This window comes from Rhinichthys klamathensis, unplaced genomic scaffold (genome assembly GCF_029890125.1).
Source record: "Rhinichthys klamathensis goyatoka isolate OS25496 unplaced genomic scaffold, OSU_Roscu_1.1 h1tg000909l_1, whole genome shotgun sequence".
NCBI classification, from domain to species: Eukaryota; Metazoa; Chordata; class Actinopteri; order Cypriniformes; family Leuciscidae; genus Rhinichthys; species Rhinichthys klamathensis.
The window spans coordinates 288,973-311,800 of NW_026607254.1; the positions used below are offsets into that span (position 1 = coordinate 288,973).

General features: G+C 39.1%; 1 protein-coding gene across 6 annotated transcripts in view; it reads left to right on the forward strand.

The window, feature by feature from the left end:
- The first annotated feature begins 1,907 nt into the window (after positions 1–1,907).
- The window catches only part of serpinh2 (serine (or cysteine) peptidase inhibitor, clade H, member 2), a 42,641-nt gene continuing 21,720 nt past the window's right edge, over positions 1,908–22,828 (forward strand). For 4 of the 6 annotated variants that reach the window (XR_008805939.1, XR_008805940.1, XM_056244096.1 and 1 more), the window contains exons 1-4: positions 5,202–5,329; positions 6,613–7,238; positions 21,655–21,747; positions 21,827–22,059. Coding sequence is in view for 4 of the 6 variants with exons in the window: in XM_056244096.1 (XP_056100071.1) it covers positions 6,620–7,238; positions 21,655–21,747; positions 21,827–22,059 (945 nt within the window). In the remaining 2 variants the exon portion in view is untranslated. Of the gene's footprint in view, positions 2,182–2,256; positions 2,612–5,201; positions 5,330–5,376; positions 5,482–6,612; positions 7,239–21,654; positions 21,748–21,826; positions 22,060–22,828 lie in introns of those variants that run through there. The other 2 variants (XM_056244097.1, XM_056244098.1) reach the window with 2 other exon arrangements.

Below are 22,828 nucleotides of genomic sequence, written 5' to 3' on the forward strand. Positions count from 1 at the left end.
ATGTATGCTAATAGCTGTGTGTCCCCATACAAATGCTCCTCAATGAAAAAGCGTTATGTGAAGGTTGTGTGTAGTATTAATGAAATGCTTGATGGGTGATGAAGTGCATCTGCCAAGATTCGTAAGTGTGCACCTAGTGAATGTTTTGCTATCTCGGTATGCGCTGGTCAGAGTAAAGGTCAAAGGTCAGTGCTAATAGGCCTGATGTCATTTGTCCAGGAATTTATTCAGCACACTTAAACATCTACATGACTAATAGTTGAGAAGTTATTTTTCATTTTACTGTATTAACTTTTTTTCTAGAATGTGTCATTTTTTTTAAGATAATGTGTGCATATGGAACATGAACCTCATTTGTTGGACTACTGGATCTTCAAAATGAGTAAATTACTCGTTTGATATTTAAGAAACAGTCCCTACCAAAAATGAAAATTCTGTCATCATCATTGACTCAATTCAATCAAAACCTGTATGCATTTTTTTCCACTGCTGAACACAATAGAAGATATTTTGAAGAATGCTGAGAATTTCGGTTCGCACTGACTTCCATTGTATTTTTTGTTCATACAGTGGAAGTCAGTGCATGGGAATTGAAACTGTTTAGTTAGCAACATTCTTCAAAATATCTTCTTTTGTGTTCAGCAGAAGAGAGCAAGTCATACAGGTTTGGAACGATGTGGAAATGTGCTAAATTAGTAAACTTGTCCATAGTCAAGTCAAGTCACCTGTATTTATATAGCGCGTTTTACAACACAGATTGTTTTAAAGCAGCTTTACAGAGATAACAGGAAAATAATGCAACAAAGTTTGTTTCCAGAAGAAAATGGCATCACAGTCCAGCTTAAGTAAGTTCAGTGATTTTTTGTTTTTAGAAAGTTATTAATTTAGTTCATTTATATATATTGCCGTTTTGGAGAAAACCGTAAAGTCATCGTCCAGCTCAGTTCAGTTCTCATATAATAGTGTCAATGCAGGCAGATCAATAATATTGTTGAATATTAAATTAAATGTCCCCAACTAAGCAAGCAAAAGCCAATGGCGGGAAAAAGGTGACAGTGGCGAGGAACCAAATCTCCTCCATCAGGTGACAAAATGGAGAAAAAACCTTGGGAGAAACCAGGCTCAGTCGGGGGGCCAGTTCACTGGCCAACGAACGAACAGTGTATGATTATTATTATACAGGCAGCATTACAGGTCAGATTGGATTGGATATTATTGGAATATTATCCAGTTCCATCTGGTTGAAGGTTGGAGTCATCACGCGGGTATGGATTGATAATATATATAAGCTATGGTTTTGTTGTTTATTTGTATGTATACCATTTTGATTATGGTTACTGTATCAGGTGATGGATCACTTTCTGCACTCCCATTGGCTGCATCACATCACTGGTCATTTGCATAAAGTTGAATTGTGTTCAGCTTTGCCTTCACCAACCTTTCCCATCTCTTATTAAAAATGAATGATTTCAGGTCACTTTGTTGCTCTAAATCGCTGCACAATGGCCCCTAACCCACATGCATGTTTGATAGGTACATGGGTTTCTGAGGCCTCTACATCATATAAAGTCAGAATTCGGAGGTATAAACTCGCAATTGCAAAAAAAAAAGTCAGAATTGTGAGATAAAAATTTTTTTTTTATTATTATTCTGTGCCTGGTAGAAACAAATTTCTACTATAGAATAGCGTTGTGCATCTTTGTGCCGGGACATCTTTGCGGTTTTTGATTTTTGACTTATGTTTGCATAACATTATGGAAAAATTGAAAATTTGTGCATTAAATATGATGAAAATAAATGCACCTTTTTATACATATTTTGTTTAAATGTTGAACCGTTTCAGTTTAAAAAAAATAATATGTCATGCATGGGTTATGTATATTTCTCTGCCTATGTGTGCTTTAACCAGACGGCGTTACAGAAAAACACCACCTCTGTCATCTGCTCCCTTCACCCGACACCCTTGTTCTTGACTCGGGATCGCCCTGAGGGTCGGCCGCCCGGTTTGCTTCGTCTCGCAGGAAAATCCTCGAGCCTCTGCCTGGAAACATCTGAGACAGAGAACAGATGGCGCTCTGATTTCTGACAATTGTGAACATGTTTCCCCCCCAACTGCGTCTGTGTGTGTTTGTGCTCTTTTAGCTATCCAGACCTCCGCTCCTGTAGACTATACACCCTTGGGTGAGTATTTGTATGAATGAGAGAGTGAGAAAGAAAGGGAGAGACGGAGGAAATACATGTTTATGTTCTTTTCAGGCCTACTTGCTGCTACGGGTCAGACCCATAGAGTCATCATGGATTAAAAGCACTGGGAAACGCGCCATAGGTCCGTCACTCAACGCACTCGGATCCAAACTAGCTCAACGGGGTGTTGACAGATCTTCTCTTTTACCGCTGATCTCAGAGCGGTATTCCAGAAGCTCTCATTATGATGGGAATTTGAATGCATGTGAGAGCGACTGCTCTGAAACCAGCATATATGGGAGACTAAGCGTGAAACGGGACCGGCGGGACCCACGGGTCAGGGATGATGATGATGATGAACTGGCGGAGCCCAACCTCACTGTTTGTCCTGAAATGGCTCCAACACATAAAAGACCCTGCAGTAAAGGTGTGTATGTGTGTGTGTGTGAGAGAGAGAGAGCTTTACTGTCTACAGACTCGTACGGAAAGTAAATCAGGGGCCTATTGTACCGTAAATGTCATTCGCCCTGCCTCTCGTCTCCTGTCGCTGGCAGAGCGTTTTGCGGGTTATGAGACTGGATGGACACCAATACTCTGCCTTAAAGGTGTCCAGAAGAGGCTGGAAGAGAAGATGAACTGTGAATTCGGGACTCTGTATGTTTTACAAGACAGCATCCATGAGGAAAATCAATTAAGCTGAATGGTAAACGTCAGTTATTTCTGTATATTGTCTCTGGCACTATTAAGACGTCCAACATATTTGAAGCAAATTTGTGCCCTTTAGGGAGGCATATAATAAGGTAAATAGAGTTTTTACACATTCTGAAGAAAGTGTTAGTGGTGCTTGCCTGTGGAAAACTCCCCGCCACAATGCTACCGTATCAATTATCTGCCAACATTAGAGTATTTTTTATATAATATTAAAGAATATTAGCCCGTATTTTATATTTGTGCCTGCTCATTTCCTCTAGTTTTACATTTAGAATACCTTTGCCATCAAAAGTAAATCTTGAAAACCCTACTAATTAACTACCTGTTAAATGTAATGCAAATCTCAAAATGAATATTCTTTTCTCTTACTGTAGATTATAAAGTTCTGATCCCTAAATTTAATTGTGGCTTTGATTTTAGTTTGTAATGATTTATTTTTAAATGAACAAATCTTTCTTAGAATTGTTTTTTTTTTTTTTTTACACTTTGAGGAAAATTACAGTTCTATACTCTCAGCCATTTGTTGGTTATTGGCCATAACATGAAAATAATTATTGGTTTATTGTATTTGCCAAAATCTCCTTATTGGTGCATCCCTTGTTTAGTCAAAACTGTTCAGGTCACTCCTCGAGTGAACGTTTTCATTTCATGCCTCAGAATATGAGATCTTCCTAAACAAATCATCATAAACAAGCTATACATTCCCTTTTAGATGTTCTAATCCAGTGTAGTCATGCCCCGAGGCCAAACATTTAACCCACAAACCTACTTTGAGGCTAATGTAGAAAATCTGTGTACGTGGATGACCTGCTAAGTGGAAATAAGATCCTGCGATGCATTTGAATCATCAACGGAAAGCCACGCATTGCTACAACTATAGGGGTGAAATGAACATTAAGGGTGTGAAGGTGCGTCTAGGAGGTCAAAGGCTGGATATAAGAGTAGCAAAGGTGTCGCACCGGTGAAAGGTGACACCCCGGGAAGATGCAAATCTCCCACAAGGTGTACAGGGATTTGGGAAGTTTCCCCGGGGACTCGTTTAGGTGCGAAGCATCCGCGGTAGATGGATCACCTGGGCCACTGTATCTGTGAAACCTGCTCATTATAGTCTCGCCTGACTGTGATAACCTGATCTGTTTAACTGCGACTCTTATAACCGCTAAGGTTTTGATTTGAAAACAGGGAGGGGGTGATTGTAGACCAGTATGAGAGAGCAACTAATTACAGGCTCCAATGACCGTGATGTTCTGCCAGTGTCCTTAAGGCAGCAGCTCCCACAGAGATGCTTAAGACGTATCCAGTTACACCTATCCTCCACATAAAGCAAGCAGCCATGACCAGTCACACATTAGTCATCATTACCGCTAGTGCACGTGTGTGTGAAGGAGGGGCGTATTTACATCAGCATGCGCACGTCGGGGGTGAATGCACTATGAGGCCTCTGACAGCTTTAGATTCAAATAGCATATGTACAGCATGTATGTCTAATTAGCCATCACAACCTATGAGTGCACGCTACGGTGTGTGTGTGTGTGACAGCCACACAGAAGCACTGAGAGTGCACTTGTGTATTCGCTAGCGTGTGCTTTGTAGACGACTATCTGAGAGTGTGATGTGGATTAGAGAAGTAATTGGCATAGTCTATGTACTGTCATGTCCCAGCAGGCTGTTTAGTGGTGCGGCGTGTTTGCCGTGATCTGAGAGTCTGTCCCCAGGCCTGATCCTCCTTTTCCACCGCCTCTGAGTATCTAAACATCAATTGATTCTGTCTGCTTGTGCTATCTGCTCATTGATCAATTTGCAGTTCAACTTGACTAATCTTGAACTTTACCTCAGCTGTTTTTTTTTTTAATTAAGCTTCCTATGAGAGTGTTGGAAAATGTCACAAGCGAAATCCAAAAACCGGGAGCTCGAAATGTAAATCAGGAGGAAGAGGAGTGTGTTTAATGCTTTCGCGGGTGGATACATGACACACTATTACAGGACAAGTCGACCTTATGTTGGGCCGGGGCAGAGTAGTCCGCGCGCGCCCCCTTTCGGTCACTTTTGTAACTGCGTGCTTTCCTCGAGGTACAGCTGAGGGAACCAACCAGTTGCGTTAAAAAACAGCTTTTTGTCAAGTTTGAAGGTCAAAACACTCACAAAAATAATGCGCTCTGACGCTTTCTATCGTGTGTAACAACACTGATAGACAAAAATGTCTAGGTAAACAAGAATGCCTTATTTAGGTATCTGCTAGAAAAGGAGGCTTATGGAATGAACGATTTCTGGAAAGCTGAAAAGTACCCGGATTGACTCGAGAGAGCATAGTAGAAAAGTGAGCAAACTGTGTAAAGACCCTCCTCTGTCACGTCTGAACCTGCCCTGTCAGTTCCTTTCAGCTCAAACCCGCAGAAGAAGCCGGAGGAAAGAAGGAAGCTTTAATTAATTAACGGTACAAGCAAACAAGGAACTTTTTCACTTTGTGTTTTTGCCCCTCAGTTCTCCGAGCAGACGGAACAGCTGCTCTCGCAAAGCAAGCGCAAAAATCAACATCTTACTGTTCCGCCTGTATAATATCCTCCGACGTCTGCTGTTGTTTAACTGGTTTGTTTACTCGGTCTTTTCTGTGATCTCTCGGATATAAAGCGAAATTTCCGCAGGACTCTGTTCGGTTCATGGTTTTAAGAGGATTTTAACGTTGATTTTAGAGATGCATGGGTCGTGAGGAGGATGCCTGGTTACTATTTAATGCCCTGTCAGCAATGCAACTGTCTGGAAAATGAATTGGAAGTCGGGATTAGAGGGACAGTCGTATAAAATCACCACAGAAACCACGTTTAGCAGTTGCTACTACTGCAACACTATAATACATTTAAAATGAATCTCATTCAGAAGGTTTCAGAACGTATATCTCATTAATTTATTTTATTGTACTGTGGTCACTATGGTATTTTGGAGCAAACTCTGATAACCACATTATTTTTTTTAAGGCAATAAATAATGATAATTATTTAATTTTTCCTTTTAGAATATTGTTGTTCTATCTATGAGGTGGATTATGGCCTGGGCCACGGGCCCTTGAGCTGAGGTTTCTGACTCATCCAGAAGCAAGGCACTGCAAATGTAAATTTATATAGATAGTCAAACACTGTTTGAATGTTTGCCAGTAATATAATTAAAATCAATGAATTTTGGGGGGTCTCCAAAAAACTGGTGCCCTGGGGCCTCACAGGACCATAATCCATCCTTGGGATTCAGGACTTTAATATAATCTTGCATTTGTGAAATGAGAGAGAGAGAAATTTTTTTTTTGGGCGTAGAAAATTGATTAGACTGAAAAGTGGTCGTTATACCAGAATGAAGTGTTTGGTGTGTGTGTGTGTGTGTGTGTGTGGTGGTGGTGTTGGGGAATTATGAATTGAATTATGAACATGTTTTAAGTAAATGAGATCAGTTTGAATTCACAGGCCCTTCACACAGCATGATATTTTATTTTCGCAGAACTTGGGCATTGGATAGGGGGAAAAAAACTCAGTTTTTTAAAAAGTTGAATTACTTAAAACTTGAGTGCAGTGTTATGACGTCAAATACGTCTGTCTAGCGTATTTACATTGAAAAACAATGGAAAAGTAGCGCCATGGAATAGAAAATGCAATCTGTGTGAATGGCCCCTAAGATACTTAACATTTGTAGAATAATATTTTTATGTTTTCTTCTCTTTCGCTTTCTCTCCAGACCTGCAATGCTGCCCATGTCTCCTGTCCCTCTCCTGTCTCTACTACTGTTGGCTCTACAGAGCGTCTGGTCATCTACTCCACAGGAACCCAAAGTTCAAGACTCGCCTCAGCCAGAAATCTCCAGCTTACATCACCCCACCTGGAGCCTGGGACTGCAGCTGTACAGGTCGATCCGCATCGACGCTTCCAAGACCAACCCCATCATCTCCCCGCTTCTGTTGGCCAACTCTCTGCTGGCTCTAGGAGGTGGAGCTAATGGATCCACAGTAGCCCAGTTTCATGATCTCCTGAGGATCACCAAAAATGAGAAAGCGGTTGGAGAAGCTTTGACCAGGGCGCTGAAATCTGTGCGTGAAGCTAATGGAACCAGCTACACATTGCACAGTTCCTCCGCACTGTTTTCCAAACAAGCCCCTGAACTGGAGAAGAGCTTTCTGGAGAAGCTCCAGACCCACTTTGGGTTGCAGCATGTGGCCCTGGAGGATGCACAGAAAGAGACTGACATGGAGATGCTCCAGTCCTGGGCTAAAAATGGGATGGATGGGGAAGAGACAGCAGCTCTGGAACAAGCGCTCGAGACCAAACCTGGAGCCATGATCCTAGCCAATGCACTGCGCTTTAAAGGTGAGAAGAAAGAATGAGTTGGAAACTAGTTTAGCTGGCTTAATATAATGGTAGAGCACAATTCTATTCGAATATAACATTGAGTCAAAGAGGTTAAGGAAAGTTATTTTCATCACTGAATGCAAATGACATATCACAGGACATATGATGAAGAAGGACTAAAAAGCTTCTGTGAATAGCATGCTTTAGGAACAGGCATTAGACAGAGTTTTACTGAAGGTGCGGCTTGTCTACTGTACTTGGAGGATCAGGATAGTTGTGTCTAATCTTGAAGCTTTATGGTCCATTATGTGTTTGGACAGTGGCCAGACGGCATTGCAAAATTCATGGCGTCGTCTTGCCTGATGCACTGGAAAACCTGGCTCTACTTAAATGGCCTGTGGGAAGTGAATACTATTATTTTTTTATCATTTGAGTTCCTAGCGATGCTTTGTTTGTGAACTAATCAGTGTTTTTTTAATTATTTGTAGACATGATAAATTTGTAGATTTGCATTTTTCAAATATAAATGAATAATAGTTTGTTAATAGTACGTCTCTGTAATCTGATTGGCAGAGCGGCTTTCCAGGAGCGCTGATGTGCATTTCTAAGGCCGTGTGTCCACCAAAGCGTTTTTCCACGCGTCTGGCGTATGGCGTATGTTTTCAATTGTTTTCAATGGGAGCACCACGTTTTTAGAACCCCATGAGCGTAACGAGGCCCTGAGCGTTTTTTTCACACTGAGAGCTCGCCGTTTTTACAGGTCGCCGAGAGTTGAAGAATGTTCAACTTTGGGTAAAACGCAGCGCTCATCACTGTCACTTTTTACCCAGCCGTCCAATCACAGTGGAGGAGGGGCGGGGCTAACCCCACACCGACCAACTGTCACAACATTCTTTCTGTACAACGACATCATCCAGCAGAGCAAACCGAACAAAATGGATGAAAAATATATTTTTTAGTATGAAACAAATTATCTGCGAAATCAGTTATAAGTAAACTGTGCTGCGGATATTCTGTATCATAGCAACGAAGCGTCTCAACTGAAAAAACGCTGCGCTGCCAAAACGCTCTCAAGCTCGGCCTAACAGCACTGGGACTTGAACCATTAATTCATGTGGGATTTGAATCATTGTTTAAACCAATTTGTTCAAAAACACTGATTCATTCAGCCAAAAAATGGCTGCATCCGAAATCACATACTTCCCTACTATATAGTAGCCTAGGTTAAAAAAAACCCCAGTAAAACAGTAAGTGACAAAAGTAGTATGTCAGAATTCACAAAGACATAAAGTACTAGAATGACTTACTACTTCCGGTGGGATTCTGAAGTGTGCATATGATGGATGATTTCGGACGCAGCCACTGTTTTTATAAGTGATTCATTGAATCATTTAAAGGGATAGTTCACCCAAACATGTAAATTCTGTCATTAATTATTCACCCTCATGTCGTTCCAAACCCGTAAGACTTTCGTTCATCTTCGTAACAAAAATGAAGATCTTTTTTATGAATTCTGAGAGATTTCTGTCCCTCCATTGACAGCTACACAACTACCACTTTGACGCTTCAAAAAGTTCATAAAGAGATCGTAAAACTAATCCATATGAATTGAACGGTTTAGTCCGAATTTTCTGAAGACTCGATCACTTGATCACTTATATGATGAACAGATTTAATTTAGGCTTTTATTTACATATAAACATTCATCAACTCACACATCAGTCGTGGAAAACGGAAGCTCAAGCATGTTCACTTGACGTGCGAGAACCAATGAGGTTCATTCTCGTGTTACGCATCACGTTTGAGCTTCAGCAAGAACCAATGAGGTTCATTCTCAGGTGTTACGCATCACGTTTGAGCTTCAGCAAGAACCAATGAGGTTCATTCTCGTGTTACGCATCACGTTTGAGCTTCAGCAAGAACCAATGAGGTTCCTTCTCTCGCGTCAAGCAGGATGGAGTCAATTGGATGGAGAGTACAGAACTGGCTCAGATTTGATTAAAAATATCTTCATTTGTGTTATGAAGTGCATAACATGAGGGTGAGTAATTAATGACAGAATTTACATTTTTGGGTGAACACTGATTATTTATTCAGGAACACCTCTGTTATGCTCTACATTTTTTTGAACTGTTGTATAAAGATTACAAAGACATCCCCAAAAAATACAAATCAGTGTACGAATCTTTTTGGTGAACTGATTCAAAAGAGTCATTGGGATTAATCGAAATCCTGACTAGTATGAGTTGCAACTCATAGTGCAACTCAAATAATTTCAGGCAACCATTAACTGTTTTAAGAATGTGAACGGTTAACATTTTCGTACAATTCCAGTTCTCTACCAATTCCAGGGTCATTGGGGAGTTAAAACACTTTTACACTCGCAGATATCGACGTTTTTCTTTTAAAAAAAAGGGCAAGAACAACTGATATTTGAGCCAAACAGGATCAGACGGAGCAGTCGTAGCACCGCTGGGCTTCCGTTTGCTTGCGTGCTGGAGAATTAGCTGGTACAGATTGTGCTGCTGCTTGATAAATGGAGTATAAGCAGTTGCACGACTGATGCTGAAGGTGAAAATTAGCTTGGAGGATAAGGTATCACACTTCAGGGGGTGTGCAAAACACACGTGTGTGATTATAGTGATTTATGTTGGTGTAGCAGATGCACCTGTGAGGAGCATGTGTTTACAACGTATGTGTTTGTATTTATTTGTGTACTGTATACACACCTGTTTGTGTTCACGCTGGGAAGTCTGATTCATTTTGTTGAACTTGTTTTGTTTTACAGAGTGAGTTTATTACAGTTCCCAAACTACAATCAAATGGTTTACAAACGCTTTTGTGAATGGGTCTGGACAAACGACAAAGCATCGGTTAAAAAAATGATTCTTTCACAAATGCGACAGTTCACATGTTCAGGGTTGATGACACACCATCTCCAGTATATCAGGAAAAGCCTATTAATCTTCCCAGGAGAGGTGTGTCATCTTAAATAATGTAGTAATGATCGTCTGCATCTCCTGCCCTGCAGTGAGTGGCTATTGCCAGGGATAGTTCACCCAAAACTGAAAAAATGCTGTTAATTTAATTCACCCTCAGGCAATCCAAGATATATAGGTGACTTTTTTCTTCAGTAGAACAGTAAGGATTTTTAGCTGAAACTGGTCCTTGGTTATTCATATAATGCAAGTCAATTGTTACCGTCACTTTGGGAGTAAAAAAAAACGAAAATAGGCAAAACAAACCTATACCCGTGGCTCCCGAAGATACATTGAGGTCTTATTAAAGGGGTCATATAATGCCATTTTTGTACAAGCTAATACGATTCTTTAGGGTCTAAATTAAAAGTTTGTAATATACTTTAATTAAAAATTCTCATTAGTATTGTAAGAAAACACTTATTTTAACTGGTCAAAAACAGCTCTGTTTTCAGCACGCCGTTTCAGTGCATATGCCTTTAAATGATAATGAGCTGCGCTCACTCCGCCCCTCTGTTCTGTGCATACACCGTTTGTAACACAATAACCATAACGCGTTGTTCATTATAGACGTGGGATTATGAATTATATTGAGAACGTCATACATAGAAAACATGCCGTAATGTACCCTGAGTGTAAACCTTAGACGCATTCATTGTGAAGCGTGCAGCTAGCGATTTGCAAAGATTAATATATTAATATAAAGTTTAATAAAACGTTACACTCATTTCAGTTCCTCTAGAGGTTCAGCAGGAACACGAATATCTGGTAGCAGCTACCGATCCTTTTTTCATGAGCAGCTTCTTAGCAAAACCAGCTTTATACTGACCCTCGTTTATAAAGCAGTCTGGTGAGAAATGATTCGCGCAAACATGACAGCATTGATGTTGCTCGTGGGGAATATTCCCTTCGAAAACAAAACTCAGCCACTGCGTCTTCAGTGGTTCGGATTTAGGAACATCAAAATGACTGCTGTGTTCGTTATTACACCCAAGAACAGAAAACCACAATCGCTTAGACGCCATTCTGCTCATAGACAGCTCCAGCATATCAACAATGACCTCGCCGGTCCGCGCAGACTATGATTGACAGCTGGCTCATGAGCGAGGGCGGGTCTGTGTTGAAACGCTCCTGTCAATCAACAATCGTGGGAGGGGCTTCCGAGTGTGTGACGTCACACGGTCGAACGGCTTGATTTGAGGCAGGGGAAAACATATAAGGAGATTAAAACAAAACCACTGGATGGATTTTTATCATTTTATGATGGTTGTGTACAGGCACTGCCAACACACATTTCAGTACAATCAACTTGTAAAAGTGCATGTACCATTATATGACCCCTTTAGGCGAAACAATTGACATGCATTCATTTTGCATTGCATGTTTAATTATGTGAATGGCATTTTCTTTGTCATGTCTGAAATAAACATGTCTTCTGTATTTTTTGTTCCGTTAAGAGGGTGTTGCATCTAATACATTATATTTTATATTCACATGCATTTAGCTGACACTTTATCCATAGCAACTTTATCAGTTCATGCATTATTCACGGGAATCGAACCCATGACCTTGGTGTTGCTAGCACCATTCTCTACCGCTTGAGCTAGCTATCCATATGAGCACTGCAGTTCAGTGTGTAAGAGCGTGCATGTTAACCACTAAGCCAAGGCTCTGATTTAGTATGTTTAACCTTGAACCCATGTTCAGACATTTAAAACCTGAAAGGAACATTTTTTGACACACTCTAGAGATGGTAGTTTTCTTGTCTTATTATTATTAAGCAGGAATAGTAGCAATATTGTATTCACACAAAAGCTGTGCAGTGCCATGTTTAGTCAAATCAGAGACAGTTCAACAATACTTAAGTTTCTTGTCGTTTCCAAGAAGAGACGTTAAAAATGCTTGAAGGGCTTAAAATGAGTTTTTAACATGCCGGTGCTATATGCTGTTCTACTTCACTGGAGATCTGTCTCTCTCTCTCGCTCTCTTTTTTTTTGTGCATTGTCTCACCCACATGCTGGAGTCTTGTTCTACTCATCGATTTCTTTGTCTGAGTAATACTGGCAGGTGCTTTGATCCTATTTTAAACACGGAGCGATGGGAACGGAGCGGTGGGAGGAGAGCTTCTCTCTACCACCAAACGCAACAGGAAATAAAGTTTGGATTGATTTTAGGTTGATAAGCAATCTAATTAATTTCTTTTGTTTTATGTTTTGACTTAATTACGTATTTTTTTTCCCATTCTCAAGCAAGAAGCGGGAGTCGGTGGGAGTTCATTAATTCAGCCGATGAAATATACAAATTAGATCAGACAATAGATTGGGCCCTGTGAATGAGATTATGAAAATTGAATTCATAGTTTGGATTTATAATTTAAAAGCAGTCAGTAGTCGCACCGCTTCAGGGTTCTATAGTAATTCATTTAGTCGCCTGTGCAATATTAACTTTGTCCGAAGCTTTTTCATTGCCTCTCTGAATGGGGCGTTTGTGGACTTTTACTCTCGTTGTTAATCTGAGAGCAGTTTTCTCTGTTCTCCTGGACCGTTCAATCATGCATGGGCCGCTTCAAGTGGATTTAAATTAATAGTTAGCTTTTTTTAGAGAGTAAGTTACAAATGTTTTATTGGCCACATACACAATGCAGTTAAATTTCCCCCTTTTAGTGCTTGTTCCCATTCAATACACAGTAATTTACGGGAGTGACAACTGCATTCTACAACCGAATTAACTCCCAAAAAATCTATGCAGTGTGTACGGAACCGAACAACTTGTTAATGACATATTTTATCGTGCATCAGAGATGTGTCCCTCTTCTCTATGCATGTGGTGCAAGTCTTGATTCATTTGTGTTGCCAGATCTTCCTAGAAAAAAAACAGCGAACAAGCCCATAATAAAGCGAGATAAATCCAGATGCTTAACATTGAAAACAAGACCAAAAAATCATGACCCACACCTATTAACTCCATAAACTTTATGACTCAAGCTCAAACAACAAGCCCAAAAACACTTTTAATAAGTGGACATGGCAACACTTCAAGTGTACGCTCTGTGAAACAGCCTTCCAAACATAAACAAAACTCTGTAGACGATGGTTATGTTAAAATTGCAGAACATAATGAGTCTTTGGTTGCTATAATATTAATAATAGGGGTGTAACAATATATCGTTCGTTTCACAATATATAGCAATACAAAAATGCAACAATATTTATCATGGATAGTAGGGCTGGGGGGAAAAATCGATTTTTCGATTAATCGTTTTTAAAAAGGTGGTCAATTCAAAATCGATTCTCAATGGCCACGAATCGATTTTTTCCATATTCAGGGCTCGCGGTGCTGCGTCTTGTGTCTCTCTGCAAGCGTCAAGCGTCAAGCGCTGCAGGCGTCGATACAGTACTCGTGTTTAGGAGTCGGGACATGACAGAATATTCACTTGCACAATCGGGCCAGCATTGCATCGTAACTAACGTTTATCATTTTCACGTCTTTTTAAGTTTTACCAGTTTAAACATTCAAGCATTTTTAAACTATCAGTGCTCGCACGCTCTCAGAGATGTTTTCATTGCGTGCACATACAGTAAAGCCTAAATCCGCCTCACAAACAGCTCGCCAGTAACACAAGTTCTTTTTCGTGGATTATATCGCTTTATCAGTAAAAAAACACGCAAAATTATGTCAAAACTCTGGTCTTAATGAGTAACTTCGTAAAGACAGTCGGTTATGTCTTAAATAAGCATAAAACGCGTGTGACAGACAGTGTAATGAAACAGTAATGGATCCGTGCACTAGTTCTTAAAGTGAACGCAGCCATATGTGTCTGTCATTAATTTTGTTGTCAAAACAACATAATATAGCATTAATTGTAAGGAATCAGAATTAACAATGTATTTAATTCAGTCAGGACTAAAAGACTATCCAGTGTTATTTTACATTGGATTACTTTATTCAGTTTCTGTAGTATTTCTGACCTACCCAAAAACTTTTCTTTTTATGTCTCTTTATTTGTGTCTTTATTCTATTGTATTTATTTGTGCTACTTTTTTCAATTTAATTCAAATATTGAATCAAGCTTCCATGTTGCATAAACTCTTAACAAAAAAATTACCCCATTGTAAAAACAAACATTTAGGTGAGATCAATGTAAAAAAAAAAAATGTCTAAAAAATGATAACTGATATTTATTTATCTATCTATCTTAAACATAAAATAACCTATCGTGTTTGATCAGAGGCATGCGACTGTTCTGGCTTGTCCAATTTTCAGCATCAATTTGGCATCTTGCATCAAAATCCTGTCTATTCATTGTATGCATTTAGTGTATAGTGTAAATAAAAAGGGTTTTATATACAGGTTTGTGGGTCTTAATTTCTTTGTATTAATTAACCACTTGTAAACTTATGTCCACTGTTCTTTTTTATAAATATAGGATTTGTATTACATCTATATTTATTATAGTCGAATCGAGAATCGAATCAGGAATCGAGAATCGAAATCGAAAATCGAATCGAGAATCGAAATCGAATCGAATTGAGACCTTGCGAATCGAAATCGAATCGAATTTGAACATCTGGATCGATACCCAGCCCTAATGGATAGTGACAATATATATAGTTCACCCAAAATAAAAATGTGCGAGAAAAAAGTTTTAGCATCAGAACTACATTAAACTACTATATATAAGGTTGAATATAAAGTATAATAATGCAATGAGGGAGTATTTGCATAGGCGTCATTTACGGGGGGGACGGGTGGGACATGTCCCCACCACTTTTTGCCAGGGTCGATATTGTCCCCACCACTTTTGAAACATCTCGCGTCACGGATGTACCAATACAAATAAAACATCTCTAGTTAACTAGCAGCATTCGTTTCATTCATTTGTTAAATAAGAGGCGATCTAGCGCTGAAATGTGTTGTCTTCACTCGGACGCGCGCTTCAATCCGTTGCAGAGATTCTATTCGTTCCAGAGAAATCACAATTCAAAATGCACACAAACGTGTCCCTGCTTCTCTGGGTTCTAATCCGCACTCGTATAGTTTTTTTTTCCCCTCATCAAAACCGATAATGTTTATCAGTGATAAAGTATATCAAGATTCTTGATATACAATTATCGGTTTTGATGTGGGAAAAAAAACTATACGAGTGCGGATTAGAACCCTCAACCTTGGCAAAAATTCTGCCACTGGACCATTACAGTACATACGCAACGCAGGCGGATCTATGTATATATTCACGTAAAAATTCACGATACTAACAACATTATATTAGATCTTAATATAATATTAAATTTAAACCCAAAGTACCATCACATTTTTGGTCGGACATCATCACATCTTTGTATACATTTTTATTTATTTAAATCAGTAAGCTACAGGACATCGGCGTCTTTCAAACCATGACCTGCGCGAAAGAGAAAAAAGAATGAATGCGTCATTGTACCCAGCACTTTTGAAAATGCCCTTCCGAATGCGTCTCTGTCCCCCCCACATTTCAAACCAAACTGACGCCCATGAGTATTTGTGTGTACCAGTAAAACGTGGCCTAGATTATTTTAAATATATCTAGTCAGTGAAAGAGTGCAAGCAAATTCTTCTAAATAATTCAGTATTTTCAGCTGAATATTTTTATTCTGGTGTCACTATTGTCCTGTGCATTGGGTTATCAGCACCAAGTCCAAGCCTATTCATTTACACCCCAATGTAATATAAAATTTAGCATTTTAACCCTCATGTGGTGTTCAAAACCCTATAACACCTGTGGTCTTCCCGGGTCAAAATGATCGGCCTATAAAAAATAGCTTATAAATCACTCATTATTCCATATTTTCACCCAATCTTGGATTTAATCTTTTTGTCAACTTGTTCTCTTTCAATTAGGACTGGTTTTATATTTCTATTTGCATCTGATTAATCGTGGGCCTCATTTATCTAAGAGTAGGCATCTCATTTTATTTGTAAAAAAAAAGCATCATTTTTTAATATTTTTGAATAATTTTGGAAATATTAAATAAAAGATTTTAAAAAGTTGGCAGTGTTGATCACACTAGTCTACTTTAATGTTTCATCAGGAAGTTTGTTTTGAAAAACTTTTATTTTGTAAAAAATGGCACATAGTCACACTTGTGGTCTTCCCGGGTCAAAATGACCGGCCTATAAAAAATAGCTTATAAATCACTCATTATACCATATTTTCACCCAATATTGGATTCAATCTTTTTGTCAACTTGTTCTCTTTCAATTAGGACTGGTTTTGTATTTAATTTTCAAACGGTTTAATTGTAGGAGTCATTTATCCGAGCTTATGCACTTCAGTTTTTGAGTGAAAAATTATTTGTTAATAATTTTGGCAATATTGAGTAAAATATGAAAAAAAAATTGCACTGTTGATCACACTTGTCTACTTTAATATTTAATGACACCGTTTGTTTTGAAATGTGTGTTTTTTTTTTGCACAAAATGACACCGAGTCACACTTGTGGTGTTCCCGGTCATTGAAAGTGAATGGGGAGACTAAAAATTAGAGAAAAATGTAGTTGCTAGGAGCATGTTCATGTTCACATATGTACATGTGTGCTTGAAGACATAGAGCCCTTGGACATGTGCATGCGTGGATACATGCACACACACACACACACACGCACACGCACACACACACACGCACACACACACACACACACACACACACAAACTATTTTCTGAATGACACATTCTTTTTCACAGTGATGAAATTGATCCTACCCTGAACTGCATCTAATATCCATTCATCTATCTGACATTATCACACACACACACACACACACACACACACACACGCACAGACACACACACACACACACACACACACACACTTAAAGTAGACTAGTGTGATCAACAGTACCAATTTTCTAAAAAAAAATCCAAAATGATTCAAAAATAAAGGTTTTTTGCCTACTCTCAGGTAGATGCCTACTCTCAGATAAATGAGGCCCACGATTAATTAGATGCAAATGGAAATACAAAACCAGTCCTAATTGAAAGAGAACAATTTGACAAAACAGAGTTGAATCCAAGATTGGGTGAAAATATGGTATAATGAGTGATTTCTAAGTATTTTTTATAGGCCGGTCATTTTGACCCGGGAAGACCACAAGTGTGACTATGTACCATTTTTTACAAAATAAAAGTTTTTCAAAACAAACTTCCCGGTCAAACATTAAAGTAGACAAGTGTGATCAACAGTACTAATTTTCAAAAAAAAACTTTTTCCAAAACTATTAAAAAATATATTATTTTTTACTCAAAAAATTAGATGCCTACTCTTAGATAAATGAGGCCCACGATTAATCATATGCAAATTAAAATACAAAACCAGTCCTAATTGAACGAGAACAAGTTGACAAAAAGATTGAATCCAAGCTTTGGTGAAAATATGGTATAATGAGTAATTTATAAGCTATTTTGTATAGGCCGGTCATTTTGACCCGGGAAGACCACAAGTGTAACAAGGTAACAAACCCCCCCTAAAAAAGTAAGAAAATTTTCAAAAAACATGTGAGAAGTAGTTATACCCTTTGGGAACAAAGTCACTAAGTTTCAGTCCAATGCGATAACATTAACTAGTATTTTTGGGAAAAAGAAAATCTTCTCCGGGTCAAAATGACCCGAAGACCACATGAGGGTTCAACAGTACATTTTGTTAACCTTTTACCATATGTCTTGGAGTATCGCAATAATATCTTATCGTGAGTTCAGTATCGTGATATGTATCGAATCGTGACATGAGGGTATCGTTACATCCCTAATTAATAGCGGATACCAAACCTGCGAGACGCCAGAACTTTGCTGTGCCGTCAATCATCCCAATTTCAGGAGTGAATTGTGTTCCATACACACATGGAACGATAATTTAGGGGATTCACTCCCGAACAGGCTACATGCTTCCGGTGCATGTACAATTCATAATTCCAGGTACACTGAAACAAATAGCCAGACACCATGGAGAACTGGATTGGTGCTCATAGCAGGGGGCAAATGGAGAGCCACAGGTGTGAAGGGAAAAGAAAGACAGGGGTGAAAGATACGAGATTTTTGGTTTAACGGGAAAGACAGAGGGAACTGTAGGCCCATTCGGGGGGTGTTGTGGTGGCAGACACAACACTCGCTCAGCTCATACATCAGTCTTTGTGCTCTGTACAGCAAACCCCAAAACAAGCATACACTTCACCTCCAAAAAGCAGAGCACCAAAGGATCTGGCGAGAGAAGATGAAAGTGCTTTAAATCAGAGCGTTTTAGCTTTATTGTTTGTGGCACGGTTATTAGTGAAAATGGGCATGAGAGAGGTTTCAAGATGCAAAACCACACAATAGCCGCATTGTCTTTGCGCTCTGTAATTAATGAAGAAGGTATGAGCGTCTCTCTCTTGCGAATGCTCGTCGGGTCACTGTTTCTCTCTTTCAGTCGCAGAATCTCCCAGGATGTTTTTCTTTCTTTTGATTGCCAGCCAAGACCGCAGTGACAAGAATCCTTGTGTGGCATTTCAGAAACTCGCATGGCAGAATTCCCCCTCTAATGCTTGCAGTTCCAAGAGCTTTGCCACCCCATAATAACTGACAGATACCATGCCATGTGTTTTGAACTTTAGACTGATCAAATTTCATCCCCCTGTATAATTATTGAAATCCGACTGCTCTGGCTCTTGGCTTGTGTTCACAAGCTCAAAGGGAACTGCTAACATACCATTGAGGCGCATGCGAAGCTTGGCACGGGGCCGACCGGAGAGGTTTGCTTTCCTTACACAGGATCAGGTGTTTCTCATAATAAATGACAGTTGCGCGTCTCGTCTCGGGTTTATAAAACTAGGCACTTTTCTTTAAAGAGGAATTCTAACCAAGTTTCTGTCTCTTTGTTTTGTTTATTTTCTGTTTTTGTTAATGGTATTCCTAATTATCTGTAAGGAATATGTTTTGAATTCCTCCGATTGAGGATGTTTAATGCTGAAAGCAGTGGTTTTGGGACCAGGAGTGTTTAAAGGTGATTATGGAAATTTCATCTTGGGTGGGCACATTCCTTTTTAAGGCACAACAAAACAGAGGCCTGGATAAACTACTGAAGCTATAAATACTGACGTGTGGTGAGGTGACTTTGATGGGAAAGTGAAAAACTAACACCAAATTACAAAGGGGCTAGAAACTCTTCTAATACTGGCCAATACATGTATACAAATGGCCCTAAAAGGATATTTTTAACATGTAGGCCTAAACCACATTTCAAAATGTATGAATGTCATTGCATCAGATAACAAAATATGAAACAAGTGTCTTATATTAACGGAACATTCATGAATTTTATGTAAAGAAAAATAGCATAAGTCCACTTATCAAGCACAATATTTTATGAAAAGAAAGTTGTATGGTTCCTATTTTTTTATATATATTTTAAAACGTAATTTATTCTTGTGATCAAAGCTGAATTTTCAGCATCATTGCTCCAGTCTTCAGTCACATGATCCTTCAGAAATCATTCTAATATGATGATTTGCTGCTCAAGAAACATTACTTATTAGTATATTAATGTTGAAAACAGTTGTTGCTTAACATTTTTTTAGAAACTGTGATAAAAAAATTTCAGGAATTTTTTAACAGTTTATAAGAACAGCATTTAAAGGAAATCTAAATATTTCGTAACGTTATGAATGTCACGTTTGATCTATATTATGAATTCATGCTGAATAAAAGCATTCATTTCTTTTCCTCCAAAAAAAATCTGACCTCAAACTTTTGAATGTTAGAGCTCTTCATCATAGATTAGAAAAGTTCTTCCGACTATCCAAGTACATAATCTGAAAGTATCTTTAGTGTCTATGATCAAAGTTAAAGGGGTCATGAAATGAGAAATCAAATGTCACGGGCAAATACATTTGCATATGACTGCCTCCAGAGCAAGACATCGACGAATAGTTCTACATCATCTCCTCATAGGCTCCGCCCACTCGCGTTCAGTCGCTTAACGGCTGACATTTTCCTACACTGGATGTGCGCGTCGCGTCAAAAACATAAAACCCATTATAATCACTGACGCTGTCTACACTGATACAGTTTACAGATGTGTGTTCAGTTTCTGACACTTGAGTCTGTCGACAACAGGACTAATGGACGAGTGAAAGTACTTTCGCTTGGTACTTTAAACAGTTTGTTTGCGTCTCTGTAGAGACTTCAGAAGGATCCCAGCATCAGAAACAAGTGGATGAATTATTTTAATGTCGTCCTGGATCACGTCAGAGGATTATATGTTTGTTCTGAGCTTTTTTTTGGTAAACGAGGCTCAGTGTAATGGAGAGTTCACAAAGAAACTCTTGTTGAAAGATGAAGCAGCGACTGTATTGAATCTGACAGCAGCTGCATCACAACCTGTGTTCAATAGTGAGTGGGCGTTGATACTGTTTCCTATGCAGTGACGTTAGCCAATCATAACAGTGGCCGTTTACTGACAAGCCTTAAAGGAGCCGTGCCTTAAAAACAGACAGAGGCTCAGAATGAGGGTTGAAATTGATCGTTTTTCCACATATGTTTTATTAACATTATAAGTGAACCTCAAGGAACATATTAAAGTAATTATATAATCAAATTCATGACCCCTTTAATGTGATCATCTACCCTGGTGGTGTTTTAAAACAATTGCAAAAATGCCACAAAAAGTACAATTATTTCTGGGAAAAAAAGGTCTAGCATCATTTTTTCTGATGACACTTTGACACGTTTTTTTATCTGACACAGTGATATTTAGACATTTTAAGTGTGGCTAAAGTGTCCAAATAGTTTCTGGGGCGACTGTAGGTCTAAATAACAAGTGTCTAGGTTCAAATTGAGTTGCAGAGGCCACCGACTGTCTCATGCTTTTGTGTCTTCTCTCCTCTTGAAGAGCAATATAGTGCTTCTGGTGCAGCGAAATACAATAACACGGCCTGGCTTAACCCCATATTGTCTTGCAATCATCCTTAGTGTTTGATTTGACTCTACTGCTTTTTTCGTTCTTTCTTTTTCTCTCATTCTTTTATCTTTCCCTTGACTAATCCAATAAGGTGGAAAGACTGTGGAAAAGAACATGTGACTGTAATACTGCTAATAGTCTCTTTATCGAATCTCATCTTTGTCAGTGAATTTAATGGGTGTAATGGGCTGTAATAATACGTCCTATGACTCTGCCTCCCCTGCACCCCTCCTCTTGCCTTTTCTTTTATCTTTCGCTCTTTTTCTGGCATGGTGTCTGTGATGTTCTTTTATATGATATGACTCATCAAGGTCTCAATGTATGTCAGATCCAACGATGAGTTTGGCTGTAAGATTAGTAATGTAAGATGATGGTACTCAATGTTCTCTAATAGTTTGTGTCAAGATGTTAAAATGCCTCCCATGACGTCCAAGTCATGTTCATTTATCCACTGTTCGCATGCGTTTTAAATAGATTTTTCTGTTTGTAGGATTTTGGGATCGAGGCTTTCACCATGAAAGCCAAGATTTGCGCAACTTCCTGGGTACCAAATACTCTAAAGTTCCCATGATGCACAGATCAGGTAAGTCCCAACAGTTATTTTATTTATCATCGGCATACACATCTAAGACTTCCAAACCACCAAATGTCTGTTTTCCCAGGCGTATACCGTCACTACGAGGACATGGAGAACATGGTACAGGTGTTGGAACTGGGCCTGTGGGAAGGGAAGGCCAGTATGGTGGTGCTTTTGCCCTTCCATGTGGAGAGTTTGGCTCGGCTGGACCGTCTGCTGACCCTGGATCAGGTGGAGAAGTGGTTGGGGAAACTGAACTTCACAAGTATGGCATTATCCCTCCCGAGAGCCAAGATGAGCAGCGCGATTAATCTAGAGGTAATAGTCTAAATATTGTACGTATCACTTCCTACATGGTCGTTATGAGTGTGTGAAATGCAATTTCAAAACATTACGTTATAGATAAATATTCTACACATACAATGTAGATAAGACTCATTTAGAAAGCTAATGGAAGATATCCAGAGATGACATTAGCATAATGAGAACCAACCATAGGTCATAGATTATTCTCATTCAGAGGGAAAGCTATTTTCCTTTTAATGGAAATTGTGTTTGAACTGAAATTGCAGTCATGGTTTGAAATGCAGTTTTATGTGTCTTAGGACACTGAGCTATGGTTTTTATTCTTTAAAACATTCCTCAGTTGTGCATTTAAGCTCTTCCATTGCCTTCTTTTTTGAACACCAGCAGGTTGAGCATGTTGCCCTGTCATCAGGGTGCAGATTACACAGGGGTTCGGGCAGTGTTCATTTTTAAAGGTGTTTTATTGTTAATAAAAAGGACAAATTTTGTCTTTTGATTAAAATATCTAGTTCTTTCTTTCTTTCTTACTGGTGCTTGCTAGGTGGAGGAACCTTTTTATAGTTCCTATAACTATTGGTGAAAGTACCCACTTTTTGGCTAGTTTGCACCAGTAACGGGAACTATTTTTGTTAAAGGAATGTAGTGTTTTCCACAGGATTTTGTGAGACTATGGTGGGTGGACCTTGGTCCATCTAGGGGAGGGGAGGGGAGGGAAGGAAGGGGGGGGGGGGGTTAAATAAATTCTGTCTCGGTGAGCATAAGAGCCTTCTTTCAAAAACAT